The sequence below is a fragment of the Larus michahellis genome, chromosome 13 (assembly GCF_964199755.1).
Source record: "Larus michahellis chromosome 13, bLarMic1.1, whole genome shotgun sequence".
Lineage (NCBI taxonomy): Eukaryota > Metazoa > Chordata > Aves > Charadriiformes > Laridae > Larus > Larus michahellis.
This window is the reverse complement of record NC_133908.1, coordinates 708,245-722,265: the sequence shown is the minus strand read 5'-3', so window position 1 is coordinate 722,265 and position 14,021 is coordinate 708,245. Positions and strand designations below refer to the sequence as shown.

The 14,021-nt window shown below is 51.4% G+C and overlaps 1 protein-coding gene across 2 annotated transcripts; it reads right to left on the bottom strand.

The window, feature by feature from the left end:
* Window positions 1–301: 301 nt before the first annotated feature.
* Window positions 302–13,788, bottom strand: LOC141750813 (uncharacterized). 2 transcript variants are annotated; one of them, XR_012589797.1, is made up of 11 exons: window positions 13,297–13,788; window positions 10,661–10,703; window positions 9,391–9,466; window positions 8,026–8,151; window positions 7,244–7,275; window positions 6,339–6,448; window positions 4,084–4,138; window positions 2,061–2,133; window positions 1,505–1,649; window positions 564–660; window positions 302–424 (listed from the first exon to the last, which is right to left on the bottom strand). XR_012589797.1 is itself a non-coding variant. In XM_074606557.1 (11 exons), exons 2-11 carry the CDS (start codon window positions 13,395–13,397, stop codon window positions 615–617), a joined length of 807 nt encoding a protein of 268 aa, XP_074462658.1. In that variant the 5' UTR covers window positions 13,398–13,420; window positions 13,564–13,788; the 3' UTR covers window positions 310–614. The 2 variants fall into 2 exon arrangements, 1 of the variants encoding a protein (XP_074462658.1); XM_074606557.1 differs by having other exon boundaries at window positions 310–660; window positions 13,297–13,420; window positions 13,564–13,788.
* Window positions 13,789–14,021: the final 233 nt, after the last annotated feature.

The window sequence follows — 14,021 nt, the reverse complement described above, 5'->3', positions numbered from 1 at the left end:
GTGCCACCAGTACGGCACCAGTGCCGCCAGCCGCCGGGAGGGTCTGGCTTTTCCAGCCCTGACGGGATGCCAAGGAGAAGAGAGGGAAGAGTTCCCCCGGGAAACAGCCCGGCTTGCTCGTTTCTGCTCCTCCTTTCCCAAGTACCTTTCCCTTTCCTTTTAGAAGGCGGCCAAATCTGCCCCAGTCTTCACCTTTTTAGTGCTGTGAAGCAGAGTCCCGGCTAATACTGGAAACCTCTGCTGCTTCCTGGGGGGAAAGCGTGTTTTCTGCCAGGGGAAGGCTCAGTAAAGTAACACGCAGTTCCGAGTCGATGCTTGTTTTATTAGAACCTCATCTAAGAACTTTTCCACGTGACATTCCCGATGTATGACACTCGAGGATCACAATCTTAAAGCTTGTTGCTCTTTTTCCAAAAACTCTAGGCTCTGAAGAAAAGGACATTCTAACCCAACATCTTCAGGATGTTGAGTTGAGAAGGTGAACAAAACAGACTTTCCGTTAAAGCGTTTAATAGGTAAGACAAGCAATGTGAAAAGCTGAATTACACGAGAAACAATACCACCTGACGCTCACGCTACAAGGTGACCTTTCCACCACAATCAGGACTTCCAGGTCAGTTCTTCCCACCAAAAAGATGCTGTAGTGGCGAAAAGATCATGCTGGGGAAGCAACAACAACAACAAGAGCACGTTATACTTCAAAGGCTTCTCTGAGAGTTGTACTAACAAGGTCATTTCTGTCCACCAGAAAGACACAGCCCCAGCGCAAAAGAAATCAGAGGAAGACTGAAAAAATAGAGGAAACATAAAGAATAACTTGGCCACAAGGGTCTGGGCTCAGCAGTCAAAGGGACTGGCTACATTAGGATTAAGAAGGACTTTTATTCCTTCCGAAACTAAGTCACCTATCAGTCACTGCCGATGGTCCACGTGTGCTGCACAGGGAACGGACCGCTCCCGCGGGATACAGCTCCACGGCTTCAGAGCGCTCCTTTGGCCAGCAGCGCCCAGCAACGCTTTGCGCCGTTACTTTAGTTTGGGTTTCAAACGGTGTCTTTGAGAGTCAAGGTGGCCAAAGCCACAGTTGCTGAGCGGCCAAATAAAGGTCCTGCTTTATTTGGACCTGAAGGTCCATCCCGGGAAGGCCCTGTTAGAAGGGGGAGCGTTGAAGTCCTTTAGGAATGGGGCTGGAGATGGCTCTCCTCAGCTGATGAAAGCCCCGTTGGGTGGGGGCTGGGACTGGGGGCAGGAACCCTCCCGTGGCGGGGGGGGTGGTTCCCAAAGACCGCTCAGAAGAGGAACATTGACTGGGAACGTTGCCCCTGACCACAGGACATCCCTGAATGTTTCGTTGCCCTGGGAGACTTTGGTTTAACCCCAGAAAAGGCGTCTCCGTTCTTCAGGATCCCGCAGAATCGCCTGAACCGCCCCAATCAGGCCCAGCCTCCCCCACAGGCTCGGACACAGCCAGGCCTGCACCTGCTCAGAGCTGCGGTGTTAGTACCTTCTCCAGAACGTTGAGACACCTTTTCCTTTGGACTCCGCGCTTCCCTTGTTCGCCGTTGGGTCCGTTGGCTGCAGCAGCTGCACTGTGCCTTCAGCCTGACTGGCTGCTGTTCTTCGTTCGAGGTCAGATTCCCCAGATCCCCCTGCAAGGAACGGCAGAAGAACGAACCACAAGCTGGCTCTCTCCACACTCCCTGCGTACCAACGGCACACCCCGATACTGAGGGGGGGGTCTGGGCTCCGATGGCCGTGACGTTGGAAGGTGTCACGGCCATCCCCATGCAGAATGGCTTGGAGGTGGGCTCCCATCTCCCAGCCCGGCTCCCAAAGAGCCGCGTGGCCTCGCTCCGTGGCTGGGAGCGTGTTCCGCGGGGAGGGAGTCTCAGCCAAAATCCCTGCTGACCTACCGCTTCACAGTGGGTCTAATGCCTCATCTCGCCTGCTGGAAAATGCCAAACGTGCTTTTTAAAGGAAAACTCACACCAACGTAATCCTCGCAGCTTTGGAGGGAATCGGCCGGTTTGAATGGGACAATGCAAAAACTCCTTACTTACAGAAAAGCGCTTGGTTACAGCCCACGCCAAGGGATGCTGGACTAAACTCACGCTCCTTTGCTTTGGAGGAATTCTGAAAGGAAAAGGAACCCAAGAACCATTACACCATGTCAAATTCCATCGGGCAGGAGATTTTTGCTTGTTCGCTCGCTGTAAGAACTAAAAGGCAAGGTCTACGCTCTTGTTCTGCCATTTGAATTTCTTTTCCTGCCACTACGAGGACTTTCTTCACCTATATATTTCCGCCTCTCCCTCCTCAGGACATTCGCACGCCCAACCTAAAGCTGTAACTCATTGAGTGGACTTTAACACAGCAGACAGGGAAAGAATAACAGCAGCTGTGGCACAGGCAGAGATTTTTAAAAAAGCACGAAGAGAGGTGCTGTGGGAAATAACAGCCACTGGACAATACAGGCCCCTGAACATCAGGCCTGCGAAGACACAGTCATAGGAAACAGAGTAACAGGGAAGGGACAAAAGCAAACAGCCACGGAAGCACGAGGTGAGCCAGGAATACCCAGGAGGAAGGCTATCAGCGAGACGAAGGAGCACAGACAACAAAATCAGCACGTAAGCTTCTTGAGGAGAGGATAAACCAGCTTTGTCGAGAGGAGAGGAGAGGGAGAGGGAGAGGGAGAGGGAGAGGGAGAGGGAGAGGGAGAGGGAGAGGGAGAGGGAGAGGGAGAGGGAGAGGGAGAGGGAGAGGGAGAGGAGAGGAGAGGAGAGGAGAGGAGAGGAGAGGAGAGGAGAGGAGAGGAGAGGAGAGGAGAGGAGAGGAGAGATCCGCTCCCCGATGGCGTTTCTCTTGCAGTCAGCTCAGGCTGATGCAAAATTCCAAACTGTAGGTGGCCTGAGGTCTTTGCAGTTCAGTCTCGGAGCATTAACTAAGTCAGGAAAATTATCTGCAGTGACAGTCCGAGCGTCTCTCAGTTCTCTTTTCTCCTCCTTTGGCTGCTGGTGCACGCGCTAAGTGGAAAGCTGCGCAGGCTCAGCACCACGCATCCTGACCAAACAGCCTGCTGGCGAGATCGCAGGCCGAGAAGGTATTTGGATGGGAGCTGGAAATGCCATCTCTGTCCCAGCCGTGTGACGGCGGCACTTCCACGCTCCTCCTTCTGGATCGAGTGCCCGTCTTGTAACATCAGTCCTATGGGCACTAAGTAGACGGATTTCCTTCCTGTGTAACGAGACCCTTCCCTTTTTGAGATGCGTTCTGAAGCACCAGGTGGATCTGGATCCAAGGCCATGCGCTGCTGATAAAGGGAACAAGAGCCATAGAGGAATGATCAGAAGAAGCCTGGGGAAGTACAGGGGCTACGGATACGTTTTTTCCTAAGCCTAATTTTTCTTCTGATCCTGAATACCAAAAGAAAGCAAATGGAACGCAAATCAAATGGAAAGCAGGTCACAGAAGCACCTGGCGCTGATCTCCTAAAAAAACGCACTGAGGGAGAGACCATCTGCCCGTGATTTCAGGCGATGCTCGTGACACCTGCTCTGGTATTCATAAACACAACAGCTGGTGTCCGGACGTCCCTCTCAGTGCAACAGTGCTCTGACTCGTGCAGATTCCAGGTGCGAGTCGTGGTGGCACAAGCACCCGTTCCAGAGAAGGTTCTTCTCACCTGAATTGGTATTTGCTGAGATGATGAGTCATTCCTCATGTCCTGGTTCCGACGGGGATAGGGTTAATTCTCCCCGGGCTCCGGCAGGGACACAGGTGTTCCATCCCATGGGAGCCATGCCCAGTCTGCAGCCAGCAGCTGCCGGGGAGGGGGCGGGAAGTCGCCGCTTGGGAGCGGGCTGGGGTGTCCCGGGACCGGTCGGTGAGCGGTGGAAAAGCTTATGTCATCTCCCGGGAAAACTCATCACTTGGCCAAGACTGACGAGCAGGAATCACAAATGCCTCAATACAGGTGAAAAGGGAAAAACAAACTACCCGAAGGCATTTTTATACTTGCCACTTTAAGAATCTAGGACTAAACAGATGCTGTTGTCTCGCTCTGAATATTCCGTCGCTTACCGTTTCACATCCCTGCTTTGCTTTACTCCGACAGTCACCGTGCCTGGCTCCAGTCCTAAAAAGAAGTCAAAGGAGGAAGAACTGAGGTTACAAAATGTCACAAAAAGGAAGCAAACTTGTCAATGGCTACTCCAACTATTTAATTAGAAATCAGGGTTTTGGTACCTCTAGACAAGAAGACAGATACCCTTAATCTGTCTTGGTCCTCATGCTTCAAAGGCTCCTTTCAAAAATGAAACTAGGCACTCCTTCCAGTGTCAGGCTTTCTGCTTTTCTAGTAAAACCAACGAGCAGTTCAAGAGGAAAAAGAAGCGTTACATGACATGGAGAGTGGGATGAGCAGCAGGTTGAGAAAGGCCGCAAATCCTACAAGGTTACTGACACCAAGAGAAGGGCAGGGAGCAGAGAACCGCAGAAGCTCGTACAAGACTCGGTCACGGAGCAATGAGATGGCAGCGGAAACTCTGTGCAGAGAGGTACCAAGTGACGCACGTGGGGAAAACCAGCCCTGGATTCACACACAACATTGTGCCGATCGGTATCACCGGGGAGGGACACCTGGAGATTCTGAGAGCTCGACGCTCAATAGCACCCCAGGAAAACTCAAATACAAATCCCCCGTGAGGAATTATGAGCAAAAAACCTTGTCCAAACCAAAAAAAAAGACCAAGAGGTGGCCTGAGTAAAGCAGGCAAACTCCTTCCCAGGGCGACTGCTGAGACTGAACGAGCTCTTCAGTCTAACAGAGCGACTGGAAAAAAGCGATAGAGGGCTGGAAGCTGATGCCTCACCTCGCCAATTTAATTATGAAATCAAGAATACACTTTCAAATGATTTACTGGAATACGTAACTTCAGGGGCAAGACTCAGGACTAAGAGAGAGCTGCCAGACCGCATCACGACAGAGCCCTTTCTGGCCTCGTATTTTACGCATCTACAACTCACGTCTTGGCTAAAAGAGATCAGAATGTATTCTGGATCCTGATCTCATTCTTCACTCATTTCCAGCGGTTTTATTGTGACTAGGAACTGATGGGGGGGAGGGAAACTAAAGGACTACATTTATACGAGCAGGAAAAGAACCGGCTTCGGACTTCTCCCGTTATAATCTCGACATGAAATCCATCTGGGGAGCGGGTAGAATCTAAGGCAAAAAAGGAGATGATCTGACATGGTCTGTACATCGCCACGGAAGGGGAAGGTGAGCATCGACACCTCCGATCACAATGCTGCATCTGGGACTCTCTGCAGATACCTGCGAACACTGAGTACAGACACAAATTGTCTTTTTGTCAAACGCGACACTCTACGAAAGAAAGAAGGCGGCCAGACTATAACTAACAACGGCCTGCCTTGGAAAGGGAATCAAGAACGAAGCGTGAAGGGAGCCGCCATAACCAGCACTGCACCCTCGCGCTGAAGGCGGCCAACAGGCCCCTGAGGTGCATTAGGAGGCGTTTTGCCAGCAGCTCAAGGGAGGTGATCCTTCCCCTCTGCTCAGGGCTGCTGAGGGCTGGGTGCTCCGTCCAGACTGGGCTCCCTGGGACAAGACGGGGACTCGCCGGGGGGAGCCCAGCAAAGGGCCACAAAGATGATGAAGGGACTGGAGCACTGTTCCGATGTGGAGAGGCTGGGAGAGCTGGGACTGTTCAGCCTGGAGATGGCTCAGGGGGGCTCTTACCAACGCACACCTGATGGGAGGAAAGGAAGAAGAGGGAGCCGCGCTGTCCACCTGAGGGGGACACGTCCTGGGCAACCTGCTCTGGGTGACCCGGCCTGAGCAGGAGGGGTTGGACTCAGTGATATCAAAGGTGCCGTGCAACCTCAACGATTCTGTGAAAGCCACAGAGAGGGATCTCGGCCTCAAGACGAGCGGCAGCATTCACCAGCCGACCCAGAGGAACAGGCTGGTGTGCAGCTAGAAAGCTGCTCCCAGCCCTTCCCGTCCACCCCGGGCTCAGGTGTGCAACCCTGCTTTGTCTCGCTGCTGAGGTCCCAGCCCGCTGCGACTCTCCAGAGAATGTGGACACACAGGAGATAAACGGGGAGACCTCTAGTTAATGGCACGGGAACCCGAAAGCATAGGATAACTTTCTGCAAACATGGGCGACGCTGCTTAGGTTCTGTCACCTACGGAAGAGAAGGAAGAAGACAAATGGGGCAAAGGATTATATAGGGATGAAATTGGAGGAAGGTACAAGAGACGTTAAAAACACTGGTATGTGCCCTGGAGGACTATTTGGTAGTCAACTCACCTGTCCGTACCCAACGGTGGGCGTGAGGTCTCTGCTCCGACTTCCACTCTCCTCCTCTTCACCGCTTCTTCCGCTGCAGGACTTTCGGACGCTTCATTGCTTCTCTTGACCTTCAAAACATTGCAAACTTCGTATTGATAAAATTCGATTTTGACTTTTCTATTTTAGAACAAAATTCAGAGTTAATATACATTCATCTTTTGCAAAATCGTTTGTCTTTATACAACAAAAACCGAAAAACGCTTGAGGAAGAAGAGATCAGCTGCCTTATTCAAACAGAAGACGAGCACTGAGAGGCCATCCAGAGAATTATGCTCAACCGTTTTCACCACGAAATACTGCTTGCCATCTTCAGAGGAGGGCCAGGGAATGCCATTAGCAGGAATGTAATGCTGGCAGAGAGAGCGGGAGTTTCTTCCGGGCCATTTGGACAGGAACCCTTCACTAATTCGCTCCGGTTTTAGTCACTTACCCGTATCGAAAACAAACCTACCCCGAGCTCTCATTCAACAAAAACTTTCCAAAGAAGCTTAACTTTGTTGTTTACGACACACACAGCACCTCGGAAACTACTTCCTGATTCAGCCATATTGACCCCATCCTACAGACTCTCCCGCTGAAGAAACCGGTTGACAGCTCAGCTCAGACTTGTAGAAAACACACTGAACCAAAGCCAGCAGGGCTCCTCAGGCAGGACTCCGTTCAAAGGCCGATGGAACCAACAGGACGATTTCTCCCAGCTTGGGTGGTTACGGGGGAGAATTCAGTGCCACCTTACGGTGCCTGATGGACAGCCAGAAACAGGAGAACTACAGCATTGCCGAGAGCTATGTTCTGCTTCTTCACACTATTTAGTATATAACTTAAACCACAAACAACAAACCAAAAACAGGTACAAAACTTACAAGCGCATCACTGCCCTCGTTTCCTTCTTTACCTGTAACAGACGTATCACAAAATTTGGTGAATACTTGGTGACTGGACTGTCTTTAACCAGCTTAAAAGTACATTTTTGCATTGCACCTCACTTCCGGAGAACAAGACAAACTCCTCAGAAACCATGTTGGACTTGCATATGATACGTTGAAACCGAAAAACGGCAAACGCAGCTCTTTCAGAACTAGAATTCCTGCTAGGAATACCCGTGTCGATGGGATGGGGACAACTACTTCTCTTGAAGAGTCAAAGGAGTCTTCAGAAGAGAAGAGGGAACATTTGCCAATCACACAAGAGACGTTATTACCAGAATTACTGTAATTATTTAGAAAAACAAATGCATTCTTTCTTTAGGACCACAGAAACAAAGAGTGTGGAGTTCAATGTCAACAAACGTCATCAAGCACAAGGAGGCAAAACACAGGTTCCATCTACACGTGCTGGCTCCAGCCGAGCTACCGACATTAAAGAACGAAGGTCGGGAGCCGCTGGGCGCTGCTTCATCCACATACTAGCTGAAGAGTCAGCAGGGCTTGGAAAGGCAAAGGGAGAGTCAGGAAATGTCAGGAAAGCAATACAGGACACGAGAGAACACACTGTTCCGCTCTATTTCAAATCCACGGTACGGCCGTGCTGCGTGCAGTTTTGCTCCCTCCAATTCAAAGACACGGTAGGTGAAAGGAAAGGGAAAAGCGAGACACAGATGAGAGATGTTTCCAGAAATGATGCAAACGTAACCATAGTGACTTACCACGAGATACGTTCTGCTGAAATGAGTTGAGTTCTAGATAGACAGTGCAAATGTAGGGATAAGGCACGAGAGGGACACTCTCATGTTTGAATCTCATCTCCGATACTCTCTCCCATTTACTCAGATCTGCGAACGATGATAAGAACAGAGCACTAACATTCCAAAGGAGCAGGCATCCTGACAACGTCTCCTTGGAAAGCTGCAAAAGTCACACCACAGGGCACATATGCCGAAGGCAGCAAATACAATCTGGCGGTAGGAACCGCGGGAAACACCACGAGCGACACCTTACAAGAAACACTCGTCCAGGTGATCCTCTCCCAGAGCTCGCACGGCTGGGGAGTAACTAAGAGCTACGCTCCAGCGAGGAGCCCGACACCCAGACTGCAGGACACCTCATCACGCCAGGCCTCTGAGCTGGCACTTCTCACTAGGGCCCAGCACTGGCTGCGCGTGGGCATGGACTGCCAAGTTCTGGAAACACAAGCCCACGAGCCAAACCCTCCTCGAGCATGCAGGCAAGACTGGCTGAGCTCTAGCGACACAAACCAACAACCCCAACATTTGTTTGGGCGTTTCCTGTCTGACGATGCTCTTGGACGCTTTCTCTTCCTGGCAGGAACAGGAATAAGCTGTTCTCGTACGTACCAGCTTCTGACAGAGAGCGAGGACGACCTCCTCCTTGCCTGCTACTACGAGGTGCGGCAATAGCGCGCTCTTCCAAGACTGGAAGGGAACGCCTTGGAGGAGGAAACACCTGGATGTCCATTACTCCTGGGCACCCAGAACCACAGGAGGGAATGCCAAAGGGCCTGATCCGATGCCCAAACTGACACACCTCAGGACTGAAAAGGCTTCTCATTCGACCAATTTACTTTTCTCTTCAACAAGAGCCTCAGCAGAGTAACTGCTTTTGAACCCTTTACACTACGGCACCTACAATATTTAATCCTAAGGTACCTTAAGAGAAAACTACCGTGGTCTTCTCTACGAGTGGCCAACGTTGCTGAGCCTGCAGGGAGCATCTGACGTTTGTCAGCCTTTTTATGCACTAGCTTTGCTTGCAATCGCATTAGGTGGGCTTCCTGGGACTTTATCAATACACGTGCATTTTCTCTGGCTAAATCTGATTCGGAATGCAAGGGCGTTCGTCTGAAATCCCCGCAAAACTCTCTTTTCACATCAGTTCTCTGGTGAAGGCAACAACTGAGGAGGACCTTCAGCTAAGGTAAAACTGCAAAGCTCAAAGGAGTCGTTCTCCAGCTAAAGCTCCGCACGCTACTGGACACGAAGGTCGAATTACACAGTGCCCAACAGAGACAACTCATTGAACCTCTTCTTTTACGAACAGGAAAGAAAGGATACACGGAAAGACAGTGAAGTGGTCTGTAGAAAATGGATGTAAGTCATCAAGATTTCCAAGGATTACTCGAATCGCTTCCTGGGGAGGCCAAAAAAAGAAACGAGGGCAGAATATTAACAATACAGCCACAATTCGACTGTGAAGTACAGTTTCAAGGCGCGGAAAAAATTTACAATTACTTTACAGCTTGCATGAATCAGGGAAGAGCAGGTTCTAGCTATTTTGCTTTTCCTCCTCCCCTTCTTCTCCCCACTCCCTCCCATCGCCCAGAGTGCGCTGCACTCACGGGCTCATAGAAACTGAAGTGAATTAATATTGTAGTCTTGAGCTAACGCAGAAGCATCGCTATGGAGAACGGAGGCCTGCTTTTAAATCTAAGAAATTCTGCATTTCAGAATTCTCCTTTTTGCCAGCAAAACACGTGCAGCGTTGACCTCTTTCAAAAGTGAACATATTCCTCTTTTTCTGAATATTGACCAAGTTCAGTTACAGAGGAACTGCAATTCAGCCCCAGCTAACTCCTGCTTTACCATCGGGAAACTTTTTCTAGTCATACCTTTCAGTATTTTCAAAAGCAAAAAAGACCAAAATAATCAAATGATTATTTTCCGCATCAATTAAAATCAGCATATTTTCGTCCATAATATTTATAATGCTATTACTCTACTCTGAAGGGGTTTTTTTAAAGTAAGTAATGGGAGCATTTCTGAGCAGGCAGGATATCTGACTCATTGTCTCGGGAACGGCAGGAGCTTTCTTCTGTCTCAGGAAGAAGACAACAACAACAGAGCTCATCAGTGGTCACCAAGCTCGGTCACAAAGTACTGGCATCATCAACAGAACGTCCACTGCTCCCACCAGCTCCTCAGCTGCGAGGAAAGCGCGTCCAATTGAGCCTTAGATCAGCTGCTGCCCCGCTGGCTCACCAGTACCACCACAGCTCCTGAACAAAGGGGAGGGTGCCGCAGCTCGTCAGGCCTGAGCACTTCAAAGCACTGCTCAGGTCTGGGGCTGAAGTTTCACGTATCCAGTTTTAACAGTCGGTCGCTTCTTGGAAATACTTCAAATCAAACCATTACTCTTGTACGCTAACGCTGCCTGTTGGTGACGGCTTCTCATTTGCCACATTTTTTCACCCTCGTGCTCTCCAGGAAGTTCCCCATCGCTCTCACTCGAAACGCTGCATTGGACAAAATGTCCTCAGTCCCGTAACAAACAAAACATTTGCTCAGCTTAACGTGCAAAGTGCCAGGGACCTGCTTCCTCTCCTACCTCTAACTCCTTGACAGCACTTCCAGCGTTGAGATCAGGAGCACTGTGAAACAAACAGAGAGAGTTCATCCCAGCCTCATCAAAGAGCAACGCAGCTGCATTCGTTGGAAGAGTTTAAACATCCACAAATCATCATTCCCACTGCACACAGAAAATACTTAGCAGGCAGATGAACTCCTGATTTACTGTTTGTAAAAACATCCGGTATTCCACAAGGACCGTTTCTTTTCAATTTTCTGCCCCTTTGCGTTTTGCGTGAGGATACAATGGACGGGAGATCAGATCTTTTCAGGTGATCCTCAGGAACCTCTAGGACTGGGGTTTTGACAAGGCGCCCTCAAACCAGCACCTCTGTCTTCCAGCCGATGGCAACGCCATTCCCCGCAACGGACTAAAAGCAGGAACCAGCAGGACACATCTCTGAATCCCCTCCACGGCGCAAACCTGCAGAGGAACGGGCCTTCACAGCATTGGACCTAAGCCCTGCGATGCTGGGAGCTGTGTACTGCCTGCATCAAGCTGTCTCCTGCTTTTCTCAGCCAGCTTCTCAAAGCTGTTTGCGGCTAGGTGTCGGCCAACAATCAAATGCAGAGGTCCCAAAGAAAATCCAAACCCATTAAAAAGTAAAGAAATCACATAACTGTTGCTTGGAAGTAAGTAAATACAGTGGAGCGTCAGGAATTATGGCACACGAGTGCTCCCTGGTACGTGCTCTGGGGGGCAGCCATTCTCCTATCCTCCACATTCAGGGTCCCCAGCCCTGAACCTTCTGACTGCCCCAGGATCTTCTCAACGCTACACGACACCACAACACACCTTCCTCTCCAAAATCAACACGGAGAACAAAACGAGGAAGGTTAATCCTCCTGGATCCGACACTATTGCAGCAAAATGCTCAAGCAAAGCTAAAGAAACGACTGCGTTTCAACTCATCCCAAAATAAAGTCATGCAACAGAATTTCAAAGAGCCAGCCTACAAAGGAAAAAGGAGACAAGCGTGGCACAAGATCGGAGGTAGCTTCAGGTCTGGAGACAGACCAGGTGGCACGATGTTCACAGCACACGCTCCTCCATCCTGCTGCAGCCAACAACAGCCACCTCCAGAGCGAACCCAGGCTCTGGCAATGGCTGCGCGCGTCTGATTGCAAAAGGAAATCCACGCGCACTCATGAAACCACCCTCGAGGCAGGTGCTCGAGTCATTGCCTGGGGCATTTTAGCCCTGCTGCAACCTCACGGCCATGACAAGGGGGGTTTGGGGACGGCACGGTGCTTTTCCTTTTCTCTGACGCAGGGATACTCGCTGGCTCAAAAGGATCTCAGTCCTAGTTCCTGCACGGTTGCCACCGTCTCAAGAGAGAGTTAACTCAACAGTCTGTAAGACCTTCCAAAAGCCTCTGAGGGCACCAGCCTCCAACTACTGTCTGCTGATGACCACAGCCCTGCAGGATGTACACGGGGAGCCACATTACGCTGAGCCACTGCTTTGGGGTGCTTTTATTTGGGAATACTATTGCTCTTAACGATTAATCAGAGGCTGAGACAGCAACAACTCATCAAGTTTCAGACCAAGTTTGAGCTCTACAGAACACTCCTTCAGCAGGACACAATCTAGAAGCACTTGCTTTGGAATACCAGCCTTAAACCCGAGCAGCTCCAGTTCCTTTTCCAGAGTAGCTCAAACACCTGGGATTATTACGGAGCGCAGCCTCCAGGATTCTGAGTCCCCTCTCAAACGAAGAGCTCCAGAGCTCCTTGAGGAAGCTGGTCAAGGTTTTGCCCACTCACAAAAGCACTTGCCCATCATCTCTGTGTGTCCGACCAGCAGGCACAAGAAGGTTCCTCCAGGGCAATAACCTCGGGGAAAGTCTTTTTTTCACCTCTACAAGATCATCCTCTTGACTTGTCTGACATCTTCCCCACGTGGTGGGGATCTGACCCAGCACCCTGTGCTTTAGTTACCAACTGACCAAAGGGATATCCCACAGCACAGGACGTCACGCTTAGCAATAAAACCAGGGAAAGAAGGAGGAAGGGGGGACGCTCAGCGTTATGGTGTTTGTCTTCCCAAGTAACTCTTAGGTGTGATGGAGCCCGGCTTTCCTGGAGATTAAACACCCGCCCGCCGATGGCAAGCAGAGAACGAATTCCTGATTTTGCTTTGTTTGCACGCACGGCTTTTGCTTTACTAATTAAAGTCTTTATCTCAACCCACTTTATCCTTACTTTTACCCCTCCGATTCTCTCCCTCACCCCACTGCGGGGCACTGAGTGAGCGGCTGTGTGGGGCTTCCTTGTCAGCTGGGACTAAAGCACTACAAAGACTCTAGGGCTTTTCAGGTAAACACTTACAGAATCACAAAACGCTATCGGTAAAAACAGCCTCTCTGTGCACTGAAGCACAAAACCCACACGTGGCAGTGAAACAGGAGCGTTTTTTACAGCTCAAATTACTCTCTTGAGCCAATGCTCAGCCTGTGCAAGCCCAGCAGCAACTTTTAAGTGACCACTTTCGGGGTCAGTGAAAGAAGGCAGGAAAGGAGGAGCCCCCAGACCTGAGTTTAGTGTCTCATACTCACTCACTGCTACACGCAGCCGCCAAACCGCGGGGTGACTTTGCAGCTTTAACACGCTTACCTGCTGAAGTTGCCATACCGGATTTTAAATTTGTACACAAGCCCGCCTGCATGAAGGAACCTTGTTTCAGGCAACGGGTAGGCAAACGGTTTCAGCGACATCTTTCTTTCTCCCAGGATACAGCCTAGGGGAGCAGGAGAGTCAAAGGTCAATGGCTAAAACCCTCCACCAGATCTCACTCTGTCCTACGAGAAGAAGGGATGGCGCGCAGTGTTTCCTCGAGAGGCCATCTGCCGAGAGAACAGGCTTCCCACCCGCGTCTCCTACCAGTCCCACAATCGCCGATTCGGGCATTCCAATAAAGCAGGGTGGGTTTGGGCAGGCTTCGAGGACGGGCTTGCAGCAGACAGCCACCCGCCTCCAGCTGCGCTGCTCGGGCGGTGTCCCCACCAACGGCCCCGAGGCCGTACGGGCCCCTTGCCCCGGGGGAAGGCAACAAGGCCCGGGCAGGGCCGTGTGGCAGCCCGGGACCGACCCCGGCCCTGAGGGACCCCCGGCGGCGGCCCCCGCAGCCCCTGCGGGTACGGCCCGGAGAAACGCGTCCCCCGCGCCGCCCCCCGCCCTCTGCCGGACGCCAGCGGCGAGAGGCAGCGCCTGCGGCCCCCGCAGCCCCGGGGCGGAGGGAGGGCCCGGGGCCGACCGGGCACGCCGGGGGAAGGCCGGGCCCCGCCGCGGACGCTGGCGCCGCTCCCCGGCCTGCCCCGGGGGGAGATGTCGCCGCCGCC